Raw genomic sequence first — 27,593 nt, 5'->3', positions numbered from 1 at the left:
GCCATCGTAACCTAGAGAAAAGCCTAACACAATTGAATCATGACATAACTTGTATTTCAAATAGCATTCTAGTTCCATAAGTCCTTAACCAAAGTTCTTATGGTCTTAAAAGACCATCAGTTAGATTATAACTTCTTTAAGTTAAGGTTATGTTTTAAAGCTTTATAGCAATAAATTGAATAATATTTTAATAAGAAGTTTAAGAAATAATAAAAATTTAATGGGTTATTTTACGTTTTATCTGCTAAACTGCTAAGGAAAAGTTTTTATATGTTTTATTATTTTGTTGTTTTATAAAACATTGCGAGATCAAAGTTTACTGTATGTTTCGTAACTAAGATATCACCTTAAAATCGAATTATAAGTTTATGCAGCTTTGTTATATTTTATTTTTTCTTATTTCCTGGTTAGATTGTTTTTTTTTCTGAGTGCACCTTCAGCTGGTGCTAATGTGTTGCTATGGGTAATGCTGACAAAGTTGACGCATGTTCATAGCTGGTCGAGCGTATTTCTTCATTCAAGTCAAACACTTTTCTGCGCTTTTTCCGCACTTTTCTTGCGCTCGGCTGGCACGCTTTTGCCCATGACTGGCCAAGTTTATGGCCTGCGAGTCGAGGTGAGTGATGTGGCTCTGATGGGTCAGAGTAAACTACAATTTACGGTCCACTTGGCGGCCTAGTAATGGATTAATTTGCCATCTGCCTGGGAAACGCGATGGACAGCCTGGGCACTTCATGATTTGACTGCACATCGAACTTTAGTTGCGAACTTTGTTTTCCTTTTGCTGCATTAATATTTTGCTGAATTAATTTGCAGGCCGCACACAAATTGAGTTGCCTCTGCCGGCACTCTTTTGCTCATTTACAGCATTTGCATAATCAGAGTCAAGTTGGGGATCTCGACCGCATTAAGCACGCACCAACCTTGGGCTGAACTTTCTCTATGCCAGCGACTGGCAACCAATTTGTCCTCCAATGAAAGCTCATATATTAATGCGAGTTTCGGATGTGTGTCTGTGCCAACATGACGTATGCGCAACGTTTTCAATTAAAACCGCAAAGGCTGTTGGCACTCTCAACGCCCTCGTAAAGTCAAATAGAGATGGGAATGGGGGGGGGAGGGGGGGGGGGGGATTAGGGAACACAAGAAGTCGCCTTGTACATACGTAGATGCATTTGTACACAAGCTAATTCTGTTAATCCGAAACCATAACAAACCCAGAGTCCCTCTTTCGTCTTTCGCCTGAGTTCTCCTACCCACGAGACAATTAAGCGAGTTTGCAATTAAACACATTCATAATTTGCCAACAGCTAAATACGCTTAATCAACGCAAATTCAATCAAATTACGACGCTTTTAAGCAACAAACCAAGTGCTGCCCCAGCCCCATAAGAAAACCCCTTGCCTATCAAACAGTCACTTACCCTGTTATACTGCAGAAAATTTCAGGGATATCTCCTAAAAATTGGTTTGAATTTTTAAGAACCATACAGATGATTTAAGCCATTATATCTTAAGAGAAATAATATTTCGTTTTATAAAAAATATTATATGATAGGTTTAAAAAGTTAGTAAGCTAGCTAATAAAATGCACATCATTGAAGGACTTAAAAATAGGGATTTCTTTTATAAAAACTTGCATAAAAAAATTTGACACTCAATATGAATTGATATTAAATATGATAACAAGTCACTGCAATTCAGTTCATGCTTTAATACATCTATTATTCCAAGTGCAAATCCCATAGTAAACTTCGGTGCAAAAACTTGTACTCGTCATCGCCGTTGATGGCTGATGGCAGGGGTATTTTAGGGCTTGGATAGGTGTTGGCTTGGGGTTGGTTTCGGGGTGGAAAGAAATATAAGAAACCCCCAAGCCACAGACACATTTCACGGCAGGCGACAGGCGGCAAAGTAGACCCTAGTTAGCTCTACTTGACTTGACTTGCCGCTGTGGCATGTTGCCCTTGCTAGTTGTCAACCTCATCGTCGGCGGCCTGCGATGCAGATGAGAAATGACAGGCGACCATATGCCCCGAGTGCTCGGCTCTCTAAGTCTAAACCTCCCTAAGATGGTAGCGTGTTTGTCGACAAACCTCAAAGTGTAGCTCTGGATAAGGCAGCTAGGAGCCGTCGATAGTAATGATTGTTATTAACTTATGCATACATGCGAAGCACTTTAAGCAACTGCCAACTGGTGGCAATAAGTCAAGAGCTGGGCCAAACAAACTTGGCCTGTGTTTTCCTTTGCCAGGGATAGCATATCGAAAAATCAACAAAACAGTCAAGCATTTGACTTGCTAGGGTCGTAAATACATGCTCACCAGGTGAAACAAGCGACCTGAATGATGAGATATGAACACACGGAAAACAAGAAACATATCTTGAAACATCTATATAGAAATTTAAATTAACAGATACCATTTGAAGATCATAGCTTTTAAAAGTATTCATTATATATGGATTAGATAATGGATTTAGATAATTATGATATTTTAAGTTTTATGATAATGATAATATTATAATATAAGTATAATCTGTGAGTTCTGTTATAGACATCTTAGGTCCTAATTTTTCTCCCTGTACATTTGTGTGCCATTCTCCCTGGTGAGTGCCTTTCCATGCCAGGTTTGTCTGTCATTTGGGCACTTTTCACACAATCCCCCCTCCCTTCTAAAGTGATTTGCAGGCAATGTGCTAGGAACAGGTGACACATTCACGCACACAATCCTTGCCTGGTTAAATATTTCGAACTTGGTTCTCCAAAGGTGAAGTGAAATTTTTGGTCATGTCCTTGGAAAACTCCTTAAAGCTTTCTGAAGGGCGTTGGAACTGTCAGCCTGGTGTGGAAAATGCTCTTAATAGGGACTCTCTGACTGTGGATTCGGATGTGGGTTGGCAGCCTCAAAACAATTGACTGGGACATGGCTTTGTGTCGCATTTACAGTAATTGGATGTGAGTGAAAAGTGCATTGGGCCATGGGAAGTTAGTTAACCCGGGATCGATATGTGGGTGTGTGTGTGCTTTTGGCCTGGTCAAATGAGCCCCACATTAGGCCTAATGACTGTTGGCCAACTCCAACCAGTCGTCGACTCTTTCAGGGGCACATCTGGCAAATTTCTGGTTGTTGTCTGTCGCTCATCATCAGAGCGGGGTTTCCATCAAAGGACACAAAGTGAAACAGAAAATAAATCAGCAACAGAATGGCGGCCGTGCCACACAAATTGATGTTGACATCAGCAAGTCGGCGCCTTCGTCGAGGCTTTTAGCAAAACTTTTTTACCCGCATTTTTTTTTTGTTTCGCGGAGCCGCATGCAATTTATAAAATTTTACACTACATAACCTGCCGCCGCCCACGAAACCCAGCTAATGAGTTTTGTCATTGTATTTGTTTTCGCATCTCATGCACACAATGGCGCACATGACGTATGCGCAATTTCAGTTATGGTTCGTTTACTCGAACTTCCAGTGGCATCTTGTTGTCCCAGCTAGTTTAGTGGCTTCTCCTGCCGCAGGAGCAGCGGCGACAAGACGCACAAAACTTTATCCAGAACATCAGACTGGCTGCGCGGTGGCAGGACACCATTTTATTGGCTCCGCATCGCGTCCTCTCCGTCTTTGAATACCTCTTGATAAGAAAGTTAAGGGGTATAATAGGTTTTCTCCTCAGAAGTAGCAAATATTCTGTTGATTTGCATTTAAAATTTACCAATAGAAGCCACTAGCGTTTTGAAATCTCTTAGAAAGCTGTCTAAAAGTATGCAATAGAAAAATGAAAATTTTCGTTGCCTACTTTTAAGCTCTTGATGCCTAAGTGATTTCTATGAATCTCTTGAAATTCCATTAATACCAATGACAAATTGCAGCTGTGCATATTAAAGATGAAAGCCTTTCATTTTGTATTGTCTGATGTATTAATTCAATCAGAGCAGAACGCATTGTTAAAGCTTCGGTGGGCTTTCAGAAATCCATGTCCATTAGCGAACAAATGTATTTTACCAATGACAACGTATTGTTTTACAATCACTGTGCATGTGTGTGCAAATAAATCATCCGGAAATTGATTATTGAATGAAACCTCTGTTTGGATTAATTTTGAGTGTCAACATTACAACTTAAATCAGTGAGTTGGATTTTAAACATGTATTCCTTCATTATAATAAAGTATGCCTCAGGTTATTTATCTTCTGTATTTGCCAACATGTCTTTCTAACTTTTAATTTTCTTTCAGAACGGAAGTATAGATACTCCCCGGTCGACTACCTAACTTTTCCTTGTTCACTTTCTTGAAATGCCGAAGGTTCTGGTGGACCGCCTCCATCTTTGTCTTTGGCTGTTGGCTCATGAATAATGCATTCACAATTAAGCCAGTGAGGACTGAAAAAAACCCCAACTAAGACCCCAACTGGGGAGTTTCTTGGCCCACTCCCCGTGGCTACTCACTCCATCTTGGCCGAGCTTTGCAGCTATTATTATGCGCATTGCTGACTTCCACTCTTGCCATTTACATTGTTTTACTTGCGTACAAGCTCGTTGGCTCTAAATTTAGCAACGTAAAGTAATACAAACAGAACAGAACTGAGCAACAACGATGGCCATAACCCGTCCCAAAAAAAGCGGACTCCTTTTGTTTCGGTTTGGGGTTTTTGCATTTTAAAATATCAAAGTTTAAACCCATAAAACAGTGACGTTGTTGCGCCAGAACTCAGTGTATTCAGCGCATATATCCAGTGTCCTGCTGTCAGAAAGGAGAAAGGGCGGACAAAAGCGTTGCAATCAGTGCTCGGGGGGAAAGGACCTTCTGTACCTCCTGCGGCTTGTTTGCCAAAATGATTTTACACTCTTGACCATGGTCAACAGCAAGTGGTCCATTGTGAAGTGCTGGGTAGAGTGAGAGTTCAAGGCGTAGTCTTGCCGCTCGTAAATTGCTTAATCCCGTCAGGGACATGTGATATTGGCCAGTCTGGGCTGGCTCGTATAAATGAAATGTTGCCCCAACGTTACCCCTTTGGCTCCACGTCGATAAAAGTGCTTACATAATTAATCAGGACTAGTTTGATTCACCCACAAAACCCGTTGAAGCTTGTGAATTTGAAATTAGCAAGTGTGCTAAAATTAGGAATACCAATTTAACATGTATCCGCCTTCTAAATTATTCAGTGTTGTTTAACCAGCACACAAATTAAACCACAATTAAATCACTTGAATTACATTTGATTTACTCATAACTCGCGGTTTATATACCAAAATAAATATATTTATTTAATTAATGGTGGTACTTTATTTTTAAATCACATTTCCGTGGTTTTTAAATGAGAGCACATATCTATAAATAAATTAAATTTCATCTGCCTGGCAAATGAAATAGTAGGAGCCCAAAAGTGTATAAATGCTCATTTTGCCATCGGCCATATAAACGTAGCGGTAATCTTTATCGGAGTGCTGAACCGGTTGTCCCGATCTCCATTTCAAAAACTTTACTGTTTTTCCGGAGGCCAGGGATACAAAGTTGTCTGCATTAACCCGATTGTTTATGCCCAGCCAGTAAGGTTGATTCCTGTATTTCTCACTAATGGCATAAAATTCCTCTTGGTTTTGAAAAGTTGCAAGATAACCACCCATCTCACGACAGGTGCTTGCTGCATCTGTCCAATTTTTCTACTCCTGAACTATTCGAAAGTATCTCGAACCGAATTTCTCAAAATAAGGAGGTATGACTTTAGTCCAAGTCACTTCCTTTTCTTCCTTTGCAATTTTAATTCCAGTAATGGTATCGTGTATGGCTTTCAAATGACTTTCCATCTCAGCCTGCTTAATCTTCAGATTTTCCAATCTAGTTGTGGTTTCAATCTGCAATTTGTCCAGTCTGATTTGTGTTTCGTTTATTTTGGCTAACATCACACACCACAGGTTAATAAGCTTGGCATGGGGCTCAATCAATGGATGAATTGTGGTTAGGCGGTGGCCTCCACATTGATTTAAGGGGTCTTTTAGTAAACACACACAGTCCTCTGATTTTACTTCTCCATACAGTTTCCATACCATAAATACGTATACGAAACATCTTCCCGACTTGAGCATCTTAAAGCCTGAACAACCGCTAAACTGAAAAGCTTATAATCTACTGTCTTCTCATTCCGGATTTTCTTTGCTGGTTCCCTAAAAGTGTTCAGTGGCATGACATAATCTTAAAAGAATTTTTATTTTATGATAGATTTGACACACTGAATTTTATGAGCCCCCTGCAAAAGGACACTTAGGAAAATCCCTACGTAACATTGTACCATAATGATTATGGCATAATCTAATAGGATTAAATTTATATATGATCTTAAATCAGCTTGTTGTTTTTCTATTAGGACCATTAACCGAGTGCGTGGTGTTTTATAGTCGAACTTCGCTCTTTTTAATTAAGATGCTTCTTGTTTGTTTTATTTGGGAAGATTCGTAATTGCCGGATATTAGGTCACTCACTTCTATCTAGATCCAAATGCCGTTGTTGAAGACTAGCTTAGTAACCCCCAAAAAAAACAAAAACAGTCGATGAGTGTAATAACTTAAGGAAGCGGGAAAAATACCATAATAAAGATTGATGCTCTTATAAAATATATAATTTTAGTATCTGAATTAACATTAGGTTATCGTATATGTTGCCTTGTACGAAATACGAGATTTATTCTATTTCTATCTTTATAATTCCTAAAACCATTTTAGAGTAAAACCATTAAAGGTAATGGAAAATTATTGGAAACATTTAAGCTACATGGTAACTAAAACGTCTTGTTGGGACTAGAACTTAACTGGTTTCCCCTTGAGACTGCGTTTGCCTTTGGGGTGGAAAATACCCTTAAGTCTCCCTAATACCACCTGCAAGTCAGCCAGCTGGGGTTTGATTTGTGCAACTTATCGTACGGATGGAGTGACGTTAATTAAGACAGCATCGTGGCAAAGGGAAGGAAAGGGGCTAGTGATGCCCCGGGCGTGTTAATCTTGCGACTGCATGTGTCTCCATTAGCCTGCCGTGAACCGTAACGAATGAAGACAAATGCGGCACTCGAAGGCAGACCAAGCTGCTGTCCTGTCATCCAGTCCATCCGTCCGTCCATCTGACCATCCCTCCAACAGTCAAACCATCCTCACATGGCCGGCCATTAGGTGGCGGGACCCAGAGACACACGACCGAGATCAGCTTTCCAGCTCGAGGGCGTAAATGAAATTAGCTAATTGCACCAGTTCGCCACCAGAGCAGTCAGCAGTCAAGGTGAAAGTTGACAGCGCAGACAGCGGTGGTTGTGGTGTTGATGGAGGAGGGTTGTAGGGGGCGTTGTAAATTACGTATACGCACCTCTCCCAGGACAGACGACGTGGCGCCTCATCGCCGAGTCCCAGGCCCAGTCCCCTGCCCAGACTCTGGACCGCATTGTCAGCCGAGGGCGGTGGCTGCAGATTGGACCTGCCTGCCAGGGCGCTTGATTGATGCAGCAATTTGGCCAGCCGTGTGAAGGTCGTGCTCGATCCAGAACCGGAGCCGGATGCGGATCCCGAGCTGGCCGACTCCGCCAGGGGCATCTCGTGCAGGGTGTGCTCCCGGGACATCGGCGTGGAGGCCTCCGAGGAGGCGGCTGCTCGTTTGCGGGCTGCCAGTCGATAGGCTCGCGCTGCCACCACATGAGGAGCTGGAATTCTGCAAAAGAGATAGGTAATCTTATAAATGTATTATAGATAATAATGCTTAAGATTTTATTTATAAGGAGAACCAATCATCATCTTCTTACACCAAAATTTAAATCTTAATTTTCGAAAGGAAAATACAATGAATGTTTGAAATATTAGTTTAAGATATTAGTTATTATTATATTCCTATTCAAATGGAATACTTTTTGATTCCCATAATCAGAATCTTAATTTTCAAAATGAAAAGCAATGATAGTTTGGGGTAATATTTTGAAAAATTAAGTATTTTTTTGTTCTTATTCACATGGAATACTTTTTTGGCTAAAACTTTTTCACACCTTGTTTAATAAACAAAAACCACATTATTCTATTAAATGCCTTTAGAACTCATAGCATATTTATGAGTTGCCCTTCTTAGTCTGTTCCCATAAATCAGAACTTTTTGGCTGTAAGATAGTTCGATAAAAGAAGGATGTTGTGAGATTATGATGGTTATATATTATATTGTCTGAGAGATAATTTATAACCTTTTTGTTCCCTTGCTAAAGAAGCAGGTTTGTTTGTTTTCCTTGGTATTATATAGAATTATACTTTCCTTTGGCACTTTTTATTTGAATAATACCCCTAATGAGGTATCCTTTAATAAATCATTACCCACCTGAGTAATAGGGATCCATCCGCGTGGCACTCAAAGTCATCGGAGAGTTGGAACAGCGAGGAGTCCCCCAGGTGGTGCAGATGTTGCAGATGCAAATGCTGCTGCTGCAGTTGCTGCTGTTGATGCAACTGCTGTTGTTGCTGGTGGTGCTGATGTGCATGGTGGTGCGAGTTCTGATGTTGGTGGGGCGTGCTGCCCGAGGACTTTCGGCGATAGACCAAATTGCTATCGTCTTTTGGCAAATTCAATGATTTCACCATCAGTGTGTTGTTGTTGTTGGCCAAATGCGTGTTGTTGTTGTTGTTGCTGCTGGCGGGGTTGTTGTTGCTGCCGCTGGTGTTGTTGCTGCCGCTGTTGTTGCTGCCACGTGTGAGCAGCGACCAACGATGACCGCTGGCGCTGCCACTGCGGCTTTTGCTGCCCAGCAAACGTTCGTCTGTGTGGGTGAATAGTTTGCAAAATCGGATAAAACGTAGGGTAAATACATATCTATATATTCTACATGTCTATATATGCACATTGTCGTGTGTGACTTAAATCCACTTTCATTATATTAATCATAACTCGTGCTGAAAACCTGTCAAAAGTTCTTAATTACACACTCTGCTGGCAGAATGTGCAAAAACCACATACATGTGTGTACCCAATGGCACAGGAAAAGCTTTTTCATTATAATTTTACTTTCTTTTAACTTTTTATAATTTACCGGGAGCTAAAATTCCATGAAAGAGCCTTTCCAACTTAGAATTGTTTGACCATTAAATTTAATCCTATTTTTACCTCAAAAGAAAAATACTTTAATTCTTAATACTTAATACTTTAATAATGCAAATTATATAAAGTTACACTAAACTTAAAAATTGACCAGCTTTTCAGTTTTTAAAATGTGTATAGCACACATTGCAGCGCTAAAATTTTACTTATATTTTCCATACTCTTTGGTCAATTAGTTAATCGAATCTGGCTATTGGTTTGCATCCATGAAAATGTATTCAAGCCCTCTTTATGGAATATTCCGGAAAATGATTTTGTGTGGGAACGGTAATTCACAATTTAAAATGGCATTCAAAAGCCAGGTTGTGAAAGGATTCAAGGGCTGGTGTTCTAGGTGGGCAAACAAGCCTTTAAAAGCAGCTCTCAAAACAGGCAGGAGAATACGTATATGTGGATTTTATTGGATGCCCTTGGCCTGATTACAGGCTTAACTAGAATAAATCAATTTCCACGCCAAACCCAAATGCTATCCAAATTAAACCGCTTTACTCTTCAAGCGCAAATAGAACTGCGGTTAAAATGCAAAATGTAAAGAGCTTTGTTGCAATTTTAATTTTCAAAATTCAAGGTAATAACTTAGTTAGCTTATACTCATTATATCTCTGTTTCAATTTAAATCATTTTATTTTCAATCGAACTGATCGATTTTTGACAAATTTTAATGCAATTTCAACAAAGAAAAAATGTATCTTTCCTTTCTTATCCATACTATATCAATTGTAATTATTTATGCCACATTAAGTCATGAAATGTGATTTCGCAGTAAATGAGCGATGTGTGAGGAAAAAGCGGTTGTTGTTCCATTGGATTTTTCAATGTAATTAACCCATTTCGAGGGCAGTAGTATATATACATATTATACGCACCCAATTGAAATGTTTGTTTGTCCGTGTGCAGCGAGACGACCGGAAGTCCTGGCACAATGATGGCGGGCAGTGTGCGCGACCGTAACAATGGCGGCGGCAGCTTGCGGCTGCCGGGTCGCGATTGTGACCCGGAACCACCTCCTGCCCCGCCGGCCACACCGCCTGCACCACCCGCGGCTGCAGCGGCGGCGGCACTTTGCTGGGCTCTGAAATGAATAAGGAAGAGTGAAAAAAGGGGTGAAAAAGGGGTAAAAAAGGGGTAGAAAAGGGGTGAAAAAGGGTTGAAAAAGGATGAGTAGGGGTGCGGAAGAGCCAGAGAAGAAAGTGACAATAATAAGTTAATGCTATTATTTATTAAGTGCGACGAGTCGGGAGTGTCAGCAAGTAAATGCAATTATTTCCCGTCCTCATTGCACAGCTCCATGCCATTTCCGTTTCATTTGCATGGAAAACCCCCTGGCATCCCTTCTTCAGGACTTATGTATTCCTTTGCACACTGAGGTGGGGGATACTTTTCAAAAGTATTTTACTGTCTTATGTTCTTGGTGACACTTTTACAAAAGTCACTTTAGCAATTCAACACTGTTGTATGTACAACTCGAATGTTTTTTTGATTTAGGAACGATTTCTTAATGTCAAGTTAAGGTTCTAATTTGTTATCTGTCAGAAAATGTTAACATTAAGTTAAATTGTTTGGAAAGACAGAATTGTTTAGTTGTTATTTCATTTTACGAAAGACGATACTTTACAGAGACTCTTATAATAAGATTTGGTGGATTGTAAGTATCGTTTTGTCGATAGCACAAATTTAACAAGAAAAGTCCAAAGCAGCATACTTTGACATTAGATAACATGTCATTGAGAAATCGGCACATTAGTTAACATGTCATTGAGAAATCGGTTCATAGGGGGCATATAAAACTATAAACAATTTTTCTTAATTTTTTTTTTCTAATATTTTAATGTTATAGTAGATTTATTTTTAAAGTACAATAAGTTTTTGTGTTTCTCCCGGTTTTGTATTCAGTTTTGACTTCATAAAAACAAAAATATTTAAATATATAAAATTAAAGTTTTTATACAAATTCTTTTATAGAAAATGTGAAAGGAAATACAATTGGCTGTGCAACCTAATATCAAACATTTTTAATGTTCTTTTTGTTCTATACTTTGTTGAGGAACATTTCTGTGGCCTGCCAAAACTGACAGGAATTTAATTTGTGCATTACTTCCGCCCACTGTGCGTTGAAAGAGTGTCATTGTCAGCTGTCGCTTTGCTCATTTTTTTCAGCTCGCCTGCGAATCACATTTGATTGTTGTGTGGAAATTACTTTCCACACCTCACAGGCCCTGCAAAAACCATGCCATATCATTCGCTGCCTGCGACAGCTGGCAAAGTCCGCTCCCCGATTTTTGCATGGCGAAACCCTCGCTGATTCTGCAGCCTGATGTGTGATTGAATTCCTGGCACTCGAACTCGATTCCCAACTTGACGCCTACACCAGATGCGTATGTCCCTCTGGTTCCCCAGGCTCCTCCTCCTCCGGCGGCAATTGTCAATCTGACGGAACAGTTCCACAACCCATTTCAACCAACCCAACTACCCACCCACCAATTGAACTATACATATAGCTGAATGCAATAAAAAAAATGAAAAAAAAAGTATGCGATAGCTGTGTATGCTAACAAAAAATGGAAAACTTTTTATTTGATTTATTTCTGACTTTGACATTTTGCCAAGGCAAGGCGCCTGAATATCTGCCAGGGTTCCACGAAATCCCCTCCTGCAATATTGATGATGATAGCAGGATGGCTGGATGGCGGAATGGCAAACGAACAGAAATCAGCAAAGTTTTTCCCACCCAGAGGCATTTACAAGATCCCAGCTAGGGACAACCCATTCAATTGCTGCTCCCTGGCAAAAAGCTGCACCCGCACTAAGTCCTTTTCCTCTTCCATCATAGAGCGCAACTGCTGGAAAGTTGCACCATTGCAGCAAAAGGCAAAAGACTCATGTAAGCAATTTATCTGCGTCCTTGCCGCCGAAGGAGTGCGACGAAACAACAGCGGACAACTTGAGAAAACTGGCGAAATACTTAGTTAAAGCTGCCAAAAGAGCAACACACGACACAATGTCCGCACATAAATACAGGCGAAATTACATAACGCCTTGGCGAAATAAGTTAAGGTTGTGAAGGGCCCAAGACGCCCTCTTGTTTTTACAGCACACCGAGAAAAATAATTGGGACTGCTCAATTAAAAATAAGATTAATCAATACGTTTTACATTACAAAACGGAAAATCTAAAAATCTACAAAATTAAAAAAAAGGATAAGATGTAAATATTTATAATATGTGGAGATTATATTATACTAAAATTGACAAAACTTATAATAATTGCAAATCCACAACATAATATTTCGATAAATAAATAGGTAAGTATTTAGTTTTCTTACTAAACAAAAAGATAAAGTTTATATAAAAAAGGTTTTTTTATGTATTGTATATATGTAGGTTTAAATTATGTATGGTAATCTTATGGATAATAAAAGGATATTTTTTAAACCATAGTTTACAATCTTTCTATATATATATACATATAAATAAATCTGAGCTTTGATTCAATACATTTTTCTAGTCAAAAGTGGTTTGAGTTGTGAAAGTTCGAGTGTAAGTATGTGTCAGTATATTTTTTTTATGACCCACTAGGTGACCTTTATAAAACTTATTTTGCCAGATAGAAAAGGATATGATATACCAAATTTCCGAGAAATGCTTAATTTGGGAAAATAATATCGCTGTGCAGCTGGAGGGGCTTGAGGTTTGCCGGTGGCGTTTTCGGGAGTGCTGGGTGTCGGGCACAAAGGCACCCATACGAGGAGAATAATGCCCCAGCACCCACTAAAGGCAAGCTGTTACAGGTCGCAGCAGGGAGCACCGAAAACGCAACAAAGCCGTCGAAAAGGGGGTTCCCCGCGCGGGGTGAGCGACCCCGCACAGCCCACTCTCATAACTCAAAGCGGATCTACATAATTGACGTGAAATACTCGTAACCGTAAATCGTACATTACCCAACAACGTGGGCCAAAAAGCAGGGAAAATCCAGTAAAGGAGTGAAAAAAGGTTAACATGCTGACGGAATTGCGGGGAAAAGTGCTTTAAGATGGGGCCTGCATAAAAGTTTACACCCCTGATAATGAAGAGGTGTTATTTAATGAGCCAAGCAGCAGAATGTGGAGATCCAAAGGATATGAGGTATGGCTCTTCAGGGAAGGATTATCACAGGACTCTGTTGCACCTCTAACCTGTAACCTCTAACCTCATCTAATGAATCACTTACCCTCCGTCGATTATCTTCATTCCCATTTCCATATCTCGTGGGAAAACTAATAAAGTTCCTTTGGACCTGCCATATTACACAACCATATTAACATCAGCGATGACGACGACAGCATTCCTGTCTCATTTCGGGCTTCATTTTTGTGTGTAAAAGGCCAACTAAGCCGAAAGGCTTTGCCAAATTACGCATACGCAGTGTGGGCGCCATGTAATCCATGGCAGTGTGCGTTTGAGGGCGCCGTGTAATTGCATTTGCTGCTGTGTTTACATGTGCGTGCATAATTAGAGCAAATGTTGTTCGTATAATCAAATCATCGGAAGGGTGGACCTTTTTCAGCCCAAAGGACACCCGGCCACGCCCCGTTTAAAATGGGTTAAGAAGGTTTTGTGAACTTTAAGCGAACCCATTTGTATATCCTCGAAAAACGAGCTGCTCGTGCCTAATTGAGTTTGCCGCCTGGTATTCTTTCGCCCTCCCTGCTCCTTAAGCAAATGTTGAGCATGCGAATGCCAGGACATAAAAAGCATTTTCATTACAGCGCGATGCAGTGAGGCAAAAAAAAGAACAGAAGAAATGTTGAAAATTCCTTCTTCCTTCCTTGCAGCACACGCAATAAAGAAGAGCAGGCGAAATTGCGGATAAACATAGCTGCGAATCCCTAACGAGCTGCTGTTCCGAGCTGCTTTCCCAGCCAAACAAATGAGCAATGGCAGCGGGACGTGCATAGGAATCCAGATTGGTTTGCCACGCCCCCATCGGCACGTAGAAACGCCCAAACGCCCCAAAAATACACTCGGCCACTGAGGTTCCAGGAGGAGCTATTTATCAGCAACTTGGAGGGTCCTTCACACACTACATCCGTTGCCCAAAACCGAACTGAACTTGGCTTAAATGCACCTAACAGCTGCTTTTCATTCATTTCCACAGTGTACTTGGAGTGCGCACACTTTTAAGTTAAAGAGACTCTAACTCTAATTTCAAAATTGTCAGAATTTCTATTGTTTCGAAGTGTCTGAAAAACTAAAGAATTTAAATTGGGTGTTTTGTACATTCTGCCACTGCAAATCTGATAGAGAACTAAATGTTATTTCAAGCTATGATCCCTCGGCAAACATTTATTTTATTATTATTTATTTTATTTATTATTTTATTTATTTTATTATTATAAATAGATTAAAATGTTTCTTATATACAAAAAAAAACAAATTAATCTGTTGAAAGAATTCTTCTTTACTATGTGTTTTTATTTATTGTAATGTGATAGTAGAAAATCTGTCTTACCTATTTACACATTCTTGATTCAAAGTAAAATCTTCTTTATTTCGTTTTTAAAGTGAGTATAGAACGAAAACAAAATAATCCTTTGTTGTCTGAACTGTTTATGTCTTTTCATGGGTTTTAATGTGTATAAATATTCATTATTTGAAAGGAAAACAGTTAAAGGCTACCTAAAAATCGTTAACAGAATGATTATTAGCTATAATAAATACGAGTTAAAAATCATTTCGACTGTTAAGTACGCAGCTGTTGTCCAAGATCTGTAGAAAACGACATTTTAGGACTACCTCAACAAGTGCTAGCATTAATAAGATTTGTAAAATGAATTGATACAAAGCTATCCTTATCAAAATTAATCAATTATAAACTTTGAGACACAAATAAAAATCATAAAAATTATATAAACTGTAAAAAAGTGTATGTTAAAACTTGTTAAAACTGAATTTTAAAGGAACTTAATGATATAATCGTTAAATAAGCAGCTGTAAAGCAAAAATTGAATTTAGTTTCGGACCGTGCCCATTGATTGGCAACTAAATCGCTTTTGATTGCGGCCCAATCCGTTTTCAATCCGCCGTTCAAACAGATTGTTAATTCTGTTTGCCTTCGGCTGGCTGACAATTCATTGCGTGGGAAATCCGGCAAATCCGGGTGGCCACTACCCCCTGAATGGGCCCCTGAAATCCCCGATTACCCCCTGCGGTGGCTAAGTAATGGCAAACATTCGACTTACTGTCGCTCCTTGCGCTGCTGCCGCTTCTTCTTGAACACTTTCCTGACGCGCAGCAGGAGGAAGGCGGCCCGGTCCACGGAGAGGGTGGTGCCGCTCTTCTTGGCAGGACCCGCTGCAGAGTCCTGCTCCATTGTGGTTGCTACTCCTGACTCCTGCTGTGGCTGCTGCTGTGGGTGTCGAGTTGGGTGTCCTTTTTTTTCTGGTGCTGCTGCCTCGCTTATTTTGCTTGTAAGCCGCGAGTGCCGCTCATGAAAAGTTGCGCCATGGCTGGCATTTGTATGCTCCTGGCGTAGTCCTTTGGCTGCTGGATTTCTCACTTTTGGCTTGGCTTTGGCGTTCGTCCTTCCTTACACTAATACTTGCACTATCCCCATCCTGCGAGGATCTAAAGTGGGGCAAACATAACGGAACATGGTTATATCTACGAGCATGCACACACACGCGCCTCGATTTACATATCCTGGCAGGACCTGCACGTGTTCCCAGCTGGCTCGTTGCCTTTGTCTGACAATTGCGTGCCAAGAAGCAAATAACATTTTGCTTACTTGTCGCAGGACCTCTTAGAACCCCCCTGAAAACCCCACTTTCCCCACATTACACACACGCTTCGTAAGCATTCATATGGATGATATTGTTTTATTTATGATCTGCTGTTATGGCTGCTTAGGTAAGTTGCGAAATTCTTAACGTTTTACGCATTTCCATAAACGAATTTCCCCAGCTCCCCAGCTCTCAAACCCCCAAGGACATTTGTCTTGACACGTTCTTTCTTTTATTATTGTCAAATAAAAATTTAAATTCATGTGGCTGGCAAAATGGGGACCTGAACGCAAAGCGAAAGAAAATGGGCATAAACAAGGAGCTTTATTTTCGGTCACTCTTTTTGAGTTCTCTTTGGATCTGGATGTTCCCACATTGTCAGTTTCAGTTCCATCAGCATTCTCATTGTCAGCTTCATTATCATAATCGTACCTTTTTCCAGATCAATTACGGATTAACTGTCAAGTTTATTGGTGTGCAAACGGGGGGGGGAGGTAATCCCCGGAATCCCTGAGAATGTTCGCAGCACAAAGTTGAATGTCTCAACCGAACACCCCCCCATTTTCCACCTGCTGTCGGTGGCGACTTCTAAGTGAGCTTGAGTGGATTTTGAAAACATTTTTAGCACTCTCAGGACCCAGGACTCAAACTCACATGCAGGCAGACAGGCTGCTCTGTGTGCGACAGTCGCCTTGACAAAGGATAAGAAATTGCTGTGCAGCCAAAAAACCGTAGCCGAGCTGAGGGACATGCCACAAAAGGCGATTTATCGGCTAACTTAATATTGACTTATTTGCTCGTCGGCAATCGCAAACTATTTACGAGGTGGCAGTCCTGAGACATCGGTGATTGCACCTGCCATCTCTAGCTAAATCCGGAGGATAAATAATTATGATGTCGTATTTGGCTCAACTGAATTGCTGATCAACTGGCTTGACTCTGAAACAACTGCCCAAATAGCTCCATTCTTGATGAGGGTAATGGTTATGGGGCGATGCGGCATCGAAACAATTATATCTTGATTTTATAATCAAAGCCGGAAGCTGTCAGCTCCAGATGGATGTCAGAGTCAGACGCGGAGAAAGACAAAAAGATGAGCTGGCTAAAATTCCGGAGATAGATTTCAGTGAGGGATTTGTCTTTGTCAGACAGAATTTAATTGCTATATCTTCAGATTGATTACTTTTTCTATTTTTATATATTCACTAGTCATGGTAAATGCTGAAATTTTCCTAAATAAATATAATGATAGATTGAAAAGCTGCGTACTAATAACATTTTGTCTGTTTTTAAGTATGATAAAGTCTATAATTTATAAGAAGAGAAAAATAATACAAAGTGCAACTTAACTTGAGCCACTTTATGGCTTAACTTTAAAAACATTTGAAGAACTCTGAACCTTTTCAATCTATATTTATATTAATTTGTATATTAATTATATTAAGGGCAATACATTTTGAAATAAATGTTTGAAGCTAATAGTTTCTGGAGATTTGTATTGGTAGAGAGAAAGAACACCAAGTGAAACCTAAATTGGGCAACTTTAAGGCTAAAGTCTGAAAAACTTGTTAAGAAAGCTGAAACTTTTCAAGGTACCTATTTTTTTTTATGTAACTGAAACCACTAACAGAACTAGCAGACCTCAAAACTTCCGACCACCATCAGCAGATGACACGAGGATTAATTTCCGAAATGTTCTCCCACACCGCCCGGATATTATCCTGCATGCAAGAGACATTGGCCATTTTGGCCAGGAGCTCTCGAGCTGTGGAGCTTGGAATCGAGTTAATTGAATGTCATGGCAAGCTACGCCGCTGATTGGAAGCCGCGAGGGATTCTGTTCTGGCCAAAAGCCCGTGTCGGTGCCTTGGCTGCAAGTCATTTCCGGCACGCCTTTGGCTTAGATTGCGCAATTTGACTTTAAAGTCAATCATTTCGCGCTCCGAGGGCTGCTGCTCCTGCTGGCAGGTGGGGCAAAGGACGATAAACGACACATCCCGAGGGGGGACAGGTGGGTCCGGGCCACCACATCGGTGGCACGTCACTAGCAACGCTTCCGCTGTTGATTTATTCGCCATTACCGGAACGCCCGAACGTGACTGGTTGCGGTCCAGGACACCAGGACACCAGGACACCGGGACGCCAGGACACACGGCGTCTCAGCATCGCGGCAAGGATGCCATAATTAAATAACAATTTGCCAGCGAACAGCAAAGAGGCGGAGGGCAGCTTGTAGCAGGACACCCAAAGGACCCTCGCACATGTGCGACGATGGGGGGGAAGGAATGTGGAGGTTTCGACAGAGGAGCTCCACAGGAGCAATAGGATCCCTGCCTGGCCATCAAGGGCCTCGCATAAAGCGAAAGCAAATGCGATTGCGAATGCGAACGCGACCAACTCCCTTTATGGGCCAACATTTTGAGGACCTCCCGCCTTTGCACTTTCCTTTGCATAATTTTCTTTTTTCGCGCACAACAAAGCTCTAAGCTGGCGAGCAAACATAAAGCATAACAGTTGTGTCCGATCTAATAGTATTTTAAGGAAAGACACTTTAGTGTTTTAAAAATTTTAAATGAAATATAGGCTTTTACTTTTGGTATAAAACTTAATTTTATAGTAAACTTTGTTTCTTCGCCTCTAAAAACTTGTGTTTCTTATGATAGACTCCATAATTACATTTTTACAAAACCTTTTAAATGTCTACCTATTTAACTAAAACTCTTCAATTCTGCAAATTCTCTAATTTATTAATTTATTTTTAAGGACTTCGGAATAAATTACCTTAATACTCTTAGGATATGTTTAAGTTTGAACAGTGACAACTTATAGTTTTTGATTATTTCTTTCCCAAAATGTAAATCAATAAGACAATTTTTGAGTAGGTATCTAAGAAAAAAGCGTTTAGTTCGAACACGTTTTTATAATATTCTGTTTTAAGTGAACAAATGGATTTTAATATTTTAAATAATAACCAAAGATTGTTTGGACAAATACTCCCATAAAAATAAGTGAAAGTTTAAATGTTGTTAAATTTCTAATCAGTTGCCTGAAATTTTTTTTCGCAGATAATCCTATTATTTTTCCCTCGTCTGTATCGACCAAATTTGTTTCCCATTTAGCGTCCAGCTGGTCCAGACATCTCCAGAGAGAGCAAACGAGTGCAAATTTATGCAGAAAGTAATTAAAAGAACCGTTGTCCGGCTACATTTCCTGGCCGAGTAGTCTGCTCGTGAAGCGTGGGGAGAGGGGGGGGGGGAGTTAATGGGGAGTGGGCGGTTCAGGGGGCGTGGCCTCCATTGTGCAGGAGCTTTGAGAGGTTTTTAACGATTTGTTTGCGCTCATAAAAGTGAAATTTAATGAAGTTGCAGCATAAAAGGCGCATAAACACGAGCCAAGTGGCTCGCTGACCTTTGTCCTTTGTGCTCTTTTCCATCTCTGTCTGTCTGTTCTGTTGTTGTCTCCTTTGCTCTGCTTAAGTGGATTCGTTGAGTGTTTGTCACTGTCTTAATTACTTGGCTTTGCGACTCATTGTCCACCGGCCACGAAGGCAAATACCAAAAGGCACCTACAGCTAACGAGCTGCTCAGCTTCTGTCTTGTGATCCTACCAGCCACACCTATTAACACCGCACAGCCACCCCCAAACCACCCCCTAATCACACACCTTTCAACTCCCCCTCAAGATTTCCCAGTGGGGCAGCGAAAAGTACAATCAATTTCATTTCAGCGCTGTACAAGCTCAACGCACAGGGGGGACCACAGGAAGTCAGGATCGCAGGAGGCTCAAATGCCCCCCACCCCCCACCTAATTTAAAGGACTAATTGTCAACAAGCCGCACTTTGGCTGAGAGAGTGTGGGCCAGGACTTTGGGATTGGAAATGGTTAGGCGTTCTGCTAATTTCCCCTTAATTTGTCTAAAGCAACCAAAATGGGATTTGGAATGAGCTGACTTAAGACGCAAATGAGGAATTTTGACCTTCAAGTGTTCACACTTAATTTTAATACCTATAATCTAGAAGGTTATTACAAATTCCTATTTCATTTAGCAATAATATTTTGAAGTATTTAATTAAATATACTTAAAGAATCCAATTAAAAAGTAGATTATGGATTATATATAGTTTGTTTTATTCAACAGTTTGCCACATATCTTGCGTTTCGACCCAAGTTTGTCTAGGGATATTAATAAAAAAAACCTTGCTCATGCATTTCTCTAGTTTTTTAATTAGTTAAGACCCATTTTAGTAGCCAGTTAAGGACTCGAAATCTGTTGGTGAATAAGTAAATAAAATAAATATAAAGTTTTAAGAATTAAGTTTTTTCTAATATTAAAAAATGTTAAGCTATTTATTAAGAACTATTTATGTATTGTGTTTCCCCTATCATTGTGCAATAATGTCGCTAACAGTTTTGTTTATTTTTAAGGCCCTGCTCACTTCAAACTATTTATAAAATACGTGTCTATCAATAATGTATATTTATAGCTGAAAGCGCTAATAATAAATTACGAAGTATTTTTAAAAATACATCCCATTATTAATATGCTCTAATGTTGTCGTTGCTTTTAGTTAGATTTTCTAGCCTGTAGAAATAAAATCTAAACAAATTATATTATATTTGCCTTTCATTAAAAATTCATTGGCAGTATCCTGGCTATGGTGCCAGTTGAATTTTTCCATTAAACAATTTGTGGCTAATTTGCCTGGAAACCTAGCACCCAGCCACCGTTTCGTAAAAGGCCTTTAGTCTTATTCTCGTAGACACCAACGAAATTTGAGTACCTTCATAGGCAGCACTTTGCCTGGCCTCCTGGGCCAAGCTCCTTATCTAAGGAAAACACTCTCGATACACCTAGCAAAAAATGACAGTTCAAGTCTATTGTTTTCCACAGACTGCCCATAGGCTCTATGGATGTATGACGGGTAGGTATATTTTCAGATACTGACATACGTCTTTCAAAGACGGTCTTTGCCTGCCATCCCACTTGACCCGCCGCCTTCCCCACTCAGTTGTTATTCGTCTGGCATTGTCTGGCTAAGCAAAATGTGTTGGCCTTATCTGCGCCTCTCCACGGCCCACAATATTAGCACTTGAGTACAATTTTCCAGCGCAAATAGCCGGGCTAACAAAAGCCGTTAAGACAAAGCTTGCCAGGACGAGCGATGAGCGTTAATAATGCGACATGTTAACAAGGCGTCGCCCTAAGAGGATTGGGATTTCTGGCCAGAGGATGGAGGATAGAGGAGAAATTTTGGTAGGAAAGCAGTGAAGTGAGGTGTTTTGTCTGCCTCGGGGTTCCTGTTTTCCCAAAATTTACATTCTGGCATTTGCCACATGGCAGCTCGGAAAACTATATAAAAGCAGCGCGATGGGCGAGTCAGACACATATTAGACAGCGACAACGGGGCGTATGAGTGTCGTCCGCACGTTATTTTCATTCGGGCGTCCAGCCATGAAAATGCCAGCCTTCAAGTGTATTTATACTAACGCCGGGGGTTTGGGCACTTGTGTGTGTGTTTTGTCTTTCGTCTGACTTGCCCGACATTTATGGTTCAAGTTGCCAAGTTTTGTTTTCTTTTCAGCTGAAATTGTATGCCGCCATTCGCCATTGACTGGCGCAAAGGCACACACACACTCACATCCGAGGTAGTTTTGTTTCTGAAAGCACCGAATACATAGCTTTTGGGTCCAGGACGTTTAGCCCTCTGGCTGGCATAGTAAGGCAATGGAGTGTGGGGAAAAAGAGGGGGGAAAAGGTTGCACAGATTTCATGCCTGGCTGCATGCAGCTGGCAAAAAACAAACAAGCCAACAAAGAAGCCAACCAACGCTGGCCAACAGTAGATTCCAGCTAAGTGAAATAGTTTACATTGGCAATTAACATTTACATTCTCCCACTTTACTATGCATTTTTGAAGAAAAAGAGTGAGATGGTATGCAAATCCTAGTAAGTATGAAAATAAAAATACTTCTATTAGATAAGGAATGTTCAAAAAAATGAAACTATATGAAGATAGGGTCACATGACACTTGCTTGAATTTGACCAACTGACTTTATTTTTGGGGAAAAGTCATGGCAACCTAGAGAAAAAAGGGCTTACAACATAAAAATATTTGATGTACTTATATATTAAATCATTTTAAAGTAGCATTGACCTGAAAAAAATCCAGTCGGTATGCCAAAAATTAATTTATCAATTCTTTTTCAAAAACTTAAGCCCCCTTTAACCCACATTTTCTTTTTCTATCCTTTATAATTTTAACTAATTTAACCGAAAAAAGATCAGACAGTAGGGAATATGATTCATTCCATTAAGTTTATACTTTAACAAGTATGTTTGAGTGAAAAGTTAAAAGTCCCCACAAAAAGCCAACTACGAACATTAATCCCTGGGCGCCGTCATAAGTGCCTTTTAACGATTTTTTCCTTTCGAAATTCGATTAACATATTTCTTTCAACTTTCAAGTTGAACTTGGCAGGCGAGTTCGAACCTTTAAGCCGGCTGACAACTCGTGAAAAATTCTCTTAGGCCAACTTTTACTGTCTATTCAATATGGATGAGTGAATGGGGCTGCTGATGGAGAAGGCTAGGACTACAGCTCACATATGCGCAGCGGGGATGATGATGCTGAAACGCGGTGACAACCAGGCCAACAGACCCATGAATATGCTCCTCCACACCCTAAATGTATAAATGGGGGGATGGTTTGGGGGCCTTGAAAAATTACAAGCTTTTAAATTGAAATTTCCGACTGCAAGCAGGGCACAAGGAGCCAGGAACAGTGAGACAACAGAACAACAGGACTACATGGCAGGACACGAACGCGGACACGCTCCGTTGTTTATTATTTGTGGCTTTATTATTCCGGCCACTGGCCCTGGGCAATATTTTCCGTGTTCCCTCAATTTTCCCAACCATTTTTCCTAGGCTGCCAACAATTTGCCACGGCTAATCAGCAAATGAATTGCCACAACACACTGCGTATACGCCACGTTGCTATCTTATTTTTTAACCAGAGCTTTTCCCAGTTGGAAAATTATAGAGTAGCTTGGGTAATGTGTAGCTTCGGGGAAGAGCAAATATAATTAGCTAGCCCTTGGCCAAAAGGCAACTGCCAGTGAACTGACAATTTGACCTCAGTTGGGTGGAAAAGAGGAAAAGGAAGGAAAATCCCATCCTCTTTGCCAAGAAAGTGGTCAATTATTCTCTGGCTGGGTCAGAAGTGATTAGACGATTGATGAACGCTGGCCAATTTGGGGTTAAGCACACAGAATGTCTAAAACCAGACTGGTTTACTTATGGCTGAGAGACCGTCTGTGAAAAGTGTTAATTGACAGACTAATTGAAACAGCCGCAAAGGCAATTTGGAAATGGAATTTGAGATAAACACAATTAATGCTTCACTTTCTAACCCCTTCGCAATAATGAAAAGGCAAAGACAAACACAAACACGAAATTTCCATTTTGCCCTGCGTTAGCATAATTGTGAAATTAGAGAGAATTTCTGTTTACACATCCGCCCACTTGAAGTAGTGCCTTTACATTTTCATTTTCCCAGAATGAACCAAATACCGATTGGATTGGCAACCGAAAACTCAATTCCAGTCCCTTCAGTTGACTGGGCCCGAAAGTAATTGCATTTTGTAATTAAATTTATCTAAGAACAGGCACACACACAGAATTGAAAACAACCGAATGGGCATTTATGCTAAATACTAAATAATAATATGGCCAAGGATAAGCTGACCAGCAGCTCGTAAATTCTTGAAAATTCCCAGAAGTGAGGAGCGGTATTAAAACAGACACGCGCCCACACGGCGTATGCGTGATGATTGGCATTGTCGGTGGGTCAACGCTTTTGCTTGAACGCAAATTGGCAAACGCAACACGGCAGATGGATGGTTGGGATAGGCAGCCCGGGCAAATGATTGGGGAAATCCCCTCAAAGGCAAATATCCCACAAACACGTGAGATAGCTAAACCGGATTGTCTGGGGGGCGAAACAGGAAAAAAACAAGTCGACGACAGCAAAAAATAAAACAGATTCGCGCTTCAGTAAACAAATCCCAGGCAAGCATCGGTTTGGGCCACATTAAAGCCGTAAGTACCGGGGAAAAAATGACAGAAGTAGAGATTTTTTTGGGGATTCCGGGGGATACCCAATCGACAAACAGTTTGGCGTTGAAGTTGGCCAAGTATTGACAGGGCCATGTGCGAAGTCTGCGATGCGAGGAAGGGAAGGGCGCCGAGACTAAACGACCTACAAATGTAATTTCCCTACCAGCCAATCCACCGCCGCTTACACAACCAAATCGATGGCAGGACTAGACGTGCACTTAAAAAAAAAAGAGTGACAATTAGATCACTAACAAACTTACTATAATATAAAAGTGAAGCTTGTAAAGTCGAAACATTTTTTAATTAGTCTTGAAACTATGAAATTTATATAAAAATATATATAAAATTGCAAAAACCTATAGTAGAGATTTATTTGGAAGTCTTTTTATCATAATTAATAGATAATATATTTATTTTATTTTAGTCTAAGCAATTATGAAGCGACAAAATATATATTTATATTTAAAAATGTGACATAATATTTATTTAGAGTTAGAATAAGAATTAATTTGCTTCAAGGTGAAAGGATTTAAATTCAGAAACATTTTGAAATATTCCTAAAACCCTTGACATAAAAAATTAAGAATATATTGGAAAGTGCATATCGGACCCTTACTTAAGGGTGTTTTATCTAATTTAACTAGAAAATATGTTGTTATACTTTAAACCCATAATGCTATCTCAACTGTTTATAGCGTGTTAATATTTTAATAATATTGATTAAAAAATTAGCATACTTGCCGGCATTTATTCTGTAAAAATTAAATAACTTTAACTACCCTTAGTTTCTCTGAGTGCGCAGCCAAAAACAATTTGTAAATCCAAATAGATACACAAATCAACCGCAAAACAAAATAAAACGAAGCATATTCGAGGAGAGGACATCAAAGGAAACTAGAGATGGAGGGATACACAGGAAGCGAAAGACAATTACGTTCAATTTGTACCACAAGGACTCTGCAATTCGACTTCCCTCTTATTTGGAGATATCTGAAAATAGAGAAAACCGAGTGTAATTGTAATTTGGCTGCAGCCAAGCGGGATCAAAACAAATTGAATCGATGGCACGAAGGCGATTGAATTACGCTAGTTCGGTGTATATTTACACATATGGGGGGGGGGGGGGGGGGGGGCTTTCAACTGGACAAACTTTAAGTACCATCCATATCAGAATTGCTTATTGTTTGCTCGCGCTTTGCCTTCAACTGCAAACATTTGCACACAAACGTGGAAGTGTGTACACTTATGGACCGCCCGCCTCGGCATTATAGAGCTATTTTAGTCGGCACTCGCTCATAGTTACAGTCCAAGGTCACAGGACCCCACACGCCCACATACGCCCCCTCACACACACATATATATATATTGCCACCCGACTGTGAAATATTTTTAAAACGAAAAAGCGTAGCACACTTTTCGGGGCGCCCATTTTTGACACTTCATTAGTTCGCGTGAATGAATGTTTCCGTTGTTGTACGTGTATGAAAAGCAGAATAATAATAATAGTAATAATAATAATGATGACGAAGACGATAAAGATGGAGAAAAGAATGCGTATAAGGTGGAGGGGGGTCAAACTTTTTTATGACTTGCCCTCCACCAACACCTTTTGGCCATGGGAGAAATTTGCCTATAGAGACCGGAGCTAACTTCCCAATTGTAACCAATAACGAAGAAAAGAATCGATGGAGAAAACTTTGAGCTGGAAAAACACAGAACGAGAGCCATAAAATCGCTACCGGCAGTTGGGTAATCGCCGGATTGGGCCAGGGAAAAATCCGGAAAAACATTCCGGGGGGCCAGCTGCCAGCACGACTTTCACATTCATGATTTACGATGCGTCTCCGCTGGGCAACCGAAAGCGAGGCCATTCCCCAGCCAGGTGGCACAAATCAATGGGATCTCCCAGCTCCCCCAACCAGTTTTCCCGTCTTTGTCTTAGCCAGAGATCCCGGCGCAATCCAATGCACATCCCGGGCATTAATCAAGCATAAAAGTGGAGCAGACAGAGCAACCGAATTGGTAATAAGGCTGTGCGATAAGCCCCAAGGATATCATACTAAGAGACTGGGGCTCCTCCGACTTTAATTTCTCCATTTCTTACCTCTCAATATCTAAGCCGGAAATTGCTAGAGGAGAATTTCGAAAATGTTTCTTTAATTAGCAGCTTTAATTAAAAGCAGAGCGTGTAATTAAAGAGAACCGCAGCGAAACAAAGGCACAATAAAATGTCACTCTAATTGGCGTGCGCAGGTCATGTTGCATAAAAGCCAGAAATAAATAAAACAACTCAACTGGCCTATGAATATAAATTGAAAGTGAAATGGAGAGTCGGAAAAAATGGAATGTAAATAGCCGTTTGTATCAATTAAAACGAAGGCTAGTCGTTTCGGGATACCAAGCTAAGAAAAACATTGAAAGGATAACAATAACTAAAATAACCATAGTTTTTTAGAGCTATGATGGGTTACACAAATAGTTCATTGTAATCCAAACAAGGAAAAAAATTGATAAATTGAAAAACATAAACATAATAATATTTTGTTAGAGCTAAGATGGGTTAAAAAATATTTTATTGTGAAATAATTCCCAAATAAATTCAGTGATAACTAAAAGAGCAAACAAAAGCTAAAATCGTAATATTTTTAGAGCTAATGTAGACTATACATATATTTTATTATACTCTAAGCTATAAAAAATCAGCTTAAATGGCCAAAATAAATCCAATGATATATATATATAAATAGAATTTGGAGTCCCAAAATAAATTCGCTTAAAATCTCAAAATTTATAGTCGGGCCAAATTAGTATAATTAGCTCGACGAAACAGCAAATGCCCCTTATTAAATAGCCCAAATTAGGGCAAAGTTTTATTTACGTAAATTCATTTTTATAAATATAAAAAACATTGTTTGCCTCAGCTGCTACAGTCTTTATTAATTGCATTGCAATGAACGTTGGCCTTTTCGCACATATGGCAGAGCAAAAAAGGCCAAGAAATGTCAGCCAGGCAGAAGCCCACACCCATATCCAATATATATGGTAGGAATTCTCGGATCGCATCGCCTGCGACGTCATTGTCATGAAATGCACAAATTTATTGAGAGCATGTCGCCTATATATACCCCATATAGTATATGCACTTTCCGGACAACATTGTCCTTGCCGGCTTTTGATATAATTTTAGTACTTCTTGTTTATATTTTTAGTGGCAATTCCAATTACTCTGAGTTGTCAAGGAGCCGGGGCCCAGAAATAGCAATTTATATACATTATAGGTAAAGTACTTGTAACAATTTTGTATATTTATGTATTTCTGAAGGGCTGCCTGCCTGTTTCGGGGTCAAAATGAGCACTTAATCATCTCTAGCAGATTTAATTAAATGCAGCAAAATAACCATCCGCCGAGCAGGCAGCGATATTAATCATACGTCATGTTGTCAGCTTTATGAAAAGCCTGCATAAATCTCTGCCAAGCCGCAGAATGCAGCCTGGTGTAAAAAAGTGCATGTGTGGGCGCTGCCTGGTGGCAAATTGTTTCAAATGTGCGCAATTTAAACGAAATTGAGAAACCAAAAGCGGAAAAATAAACGTTTCGGCTGCCTTTTCC

At 40.1% G+C, this 27,593-nt stretch overlaps 1 protein-coding gene across 1 annotated transcript in view; it reads right to left on the bottom strand.

The window, feature by feature from the left end:
• The window catches only part of LOC119545836, a 48,757-nt gene that overhangs the window by 18,606 nt on the left and 2,558 nt on the right, over nt 1–27,593 (bottom strand). The window contains exons 2-5 of the mRNA XM_037851789.1: nt 15,325–15,709; nt 9,974–10,179; nt 8,334–8,769; nt 7,347–7,685 (exon numbers count right to left, since the gene is read on the bottom strand). Coding sequence (XP_037707717.1) covers nt 7,347–7,685; nt 8,334–8,769; nt 9,974–10,179; nt 15,325–15,455 — 1,112 coding nt within the window. The 5' untranslated portion in view covers nt 15,456–15,709. The remainder of the gene's footprint in view (nt 1–7,346; nt 7,686–8,333; nt 8,770–9,973; nt 10,180–15,324; nt 15,710–27,593) is intronic.

The sequence above is a fragment of the Drosophila subpulchrella genome, chromosome 3R (assembly GCF_014743375.2).
Source record: "Drosophila subpulchrella strain 33 F10 #4 breed RU33 chromosome 3R, RU_Dsub_v1.1 Primary Assembly, whole genome shotgun sequence".
Lineage (NCBI taxonomy): Eukaryota > Metazoa > Arthropoda > Insecta > Diptera > Drosophilidae > Drosophila > Drosophila subpulchrella.
Note: the sequence above shows the minus strand (reverse complement) of the source record. Positions and strands in the feature narration are given on the sequence as shown.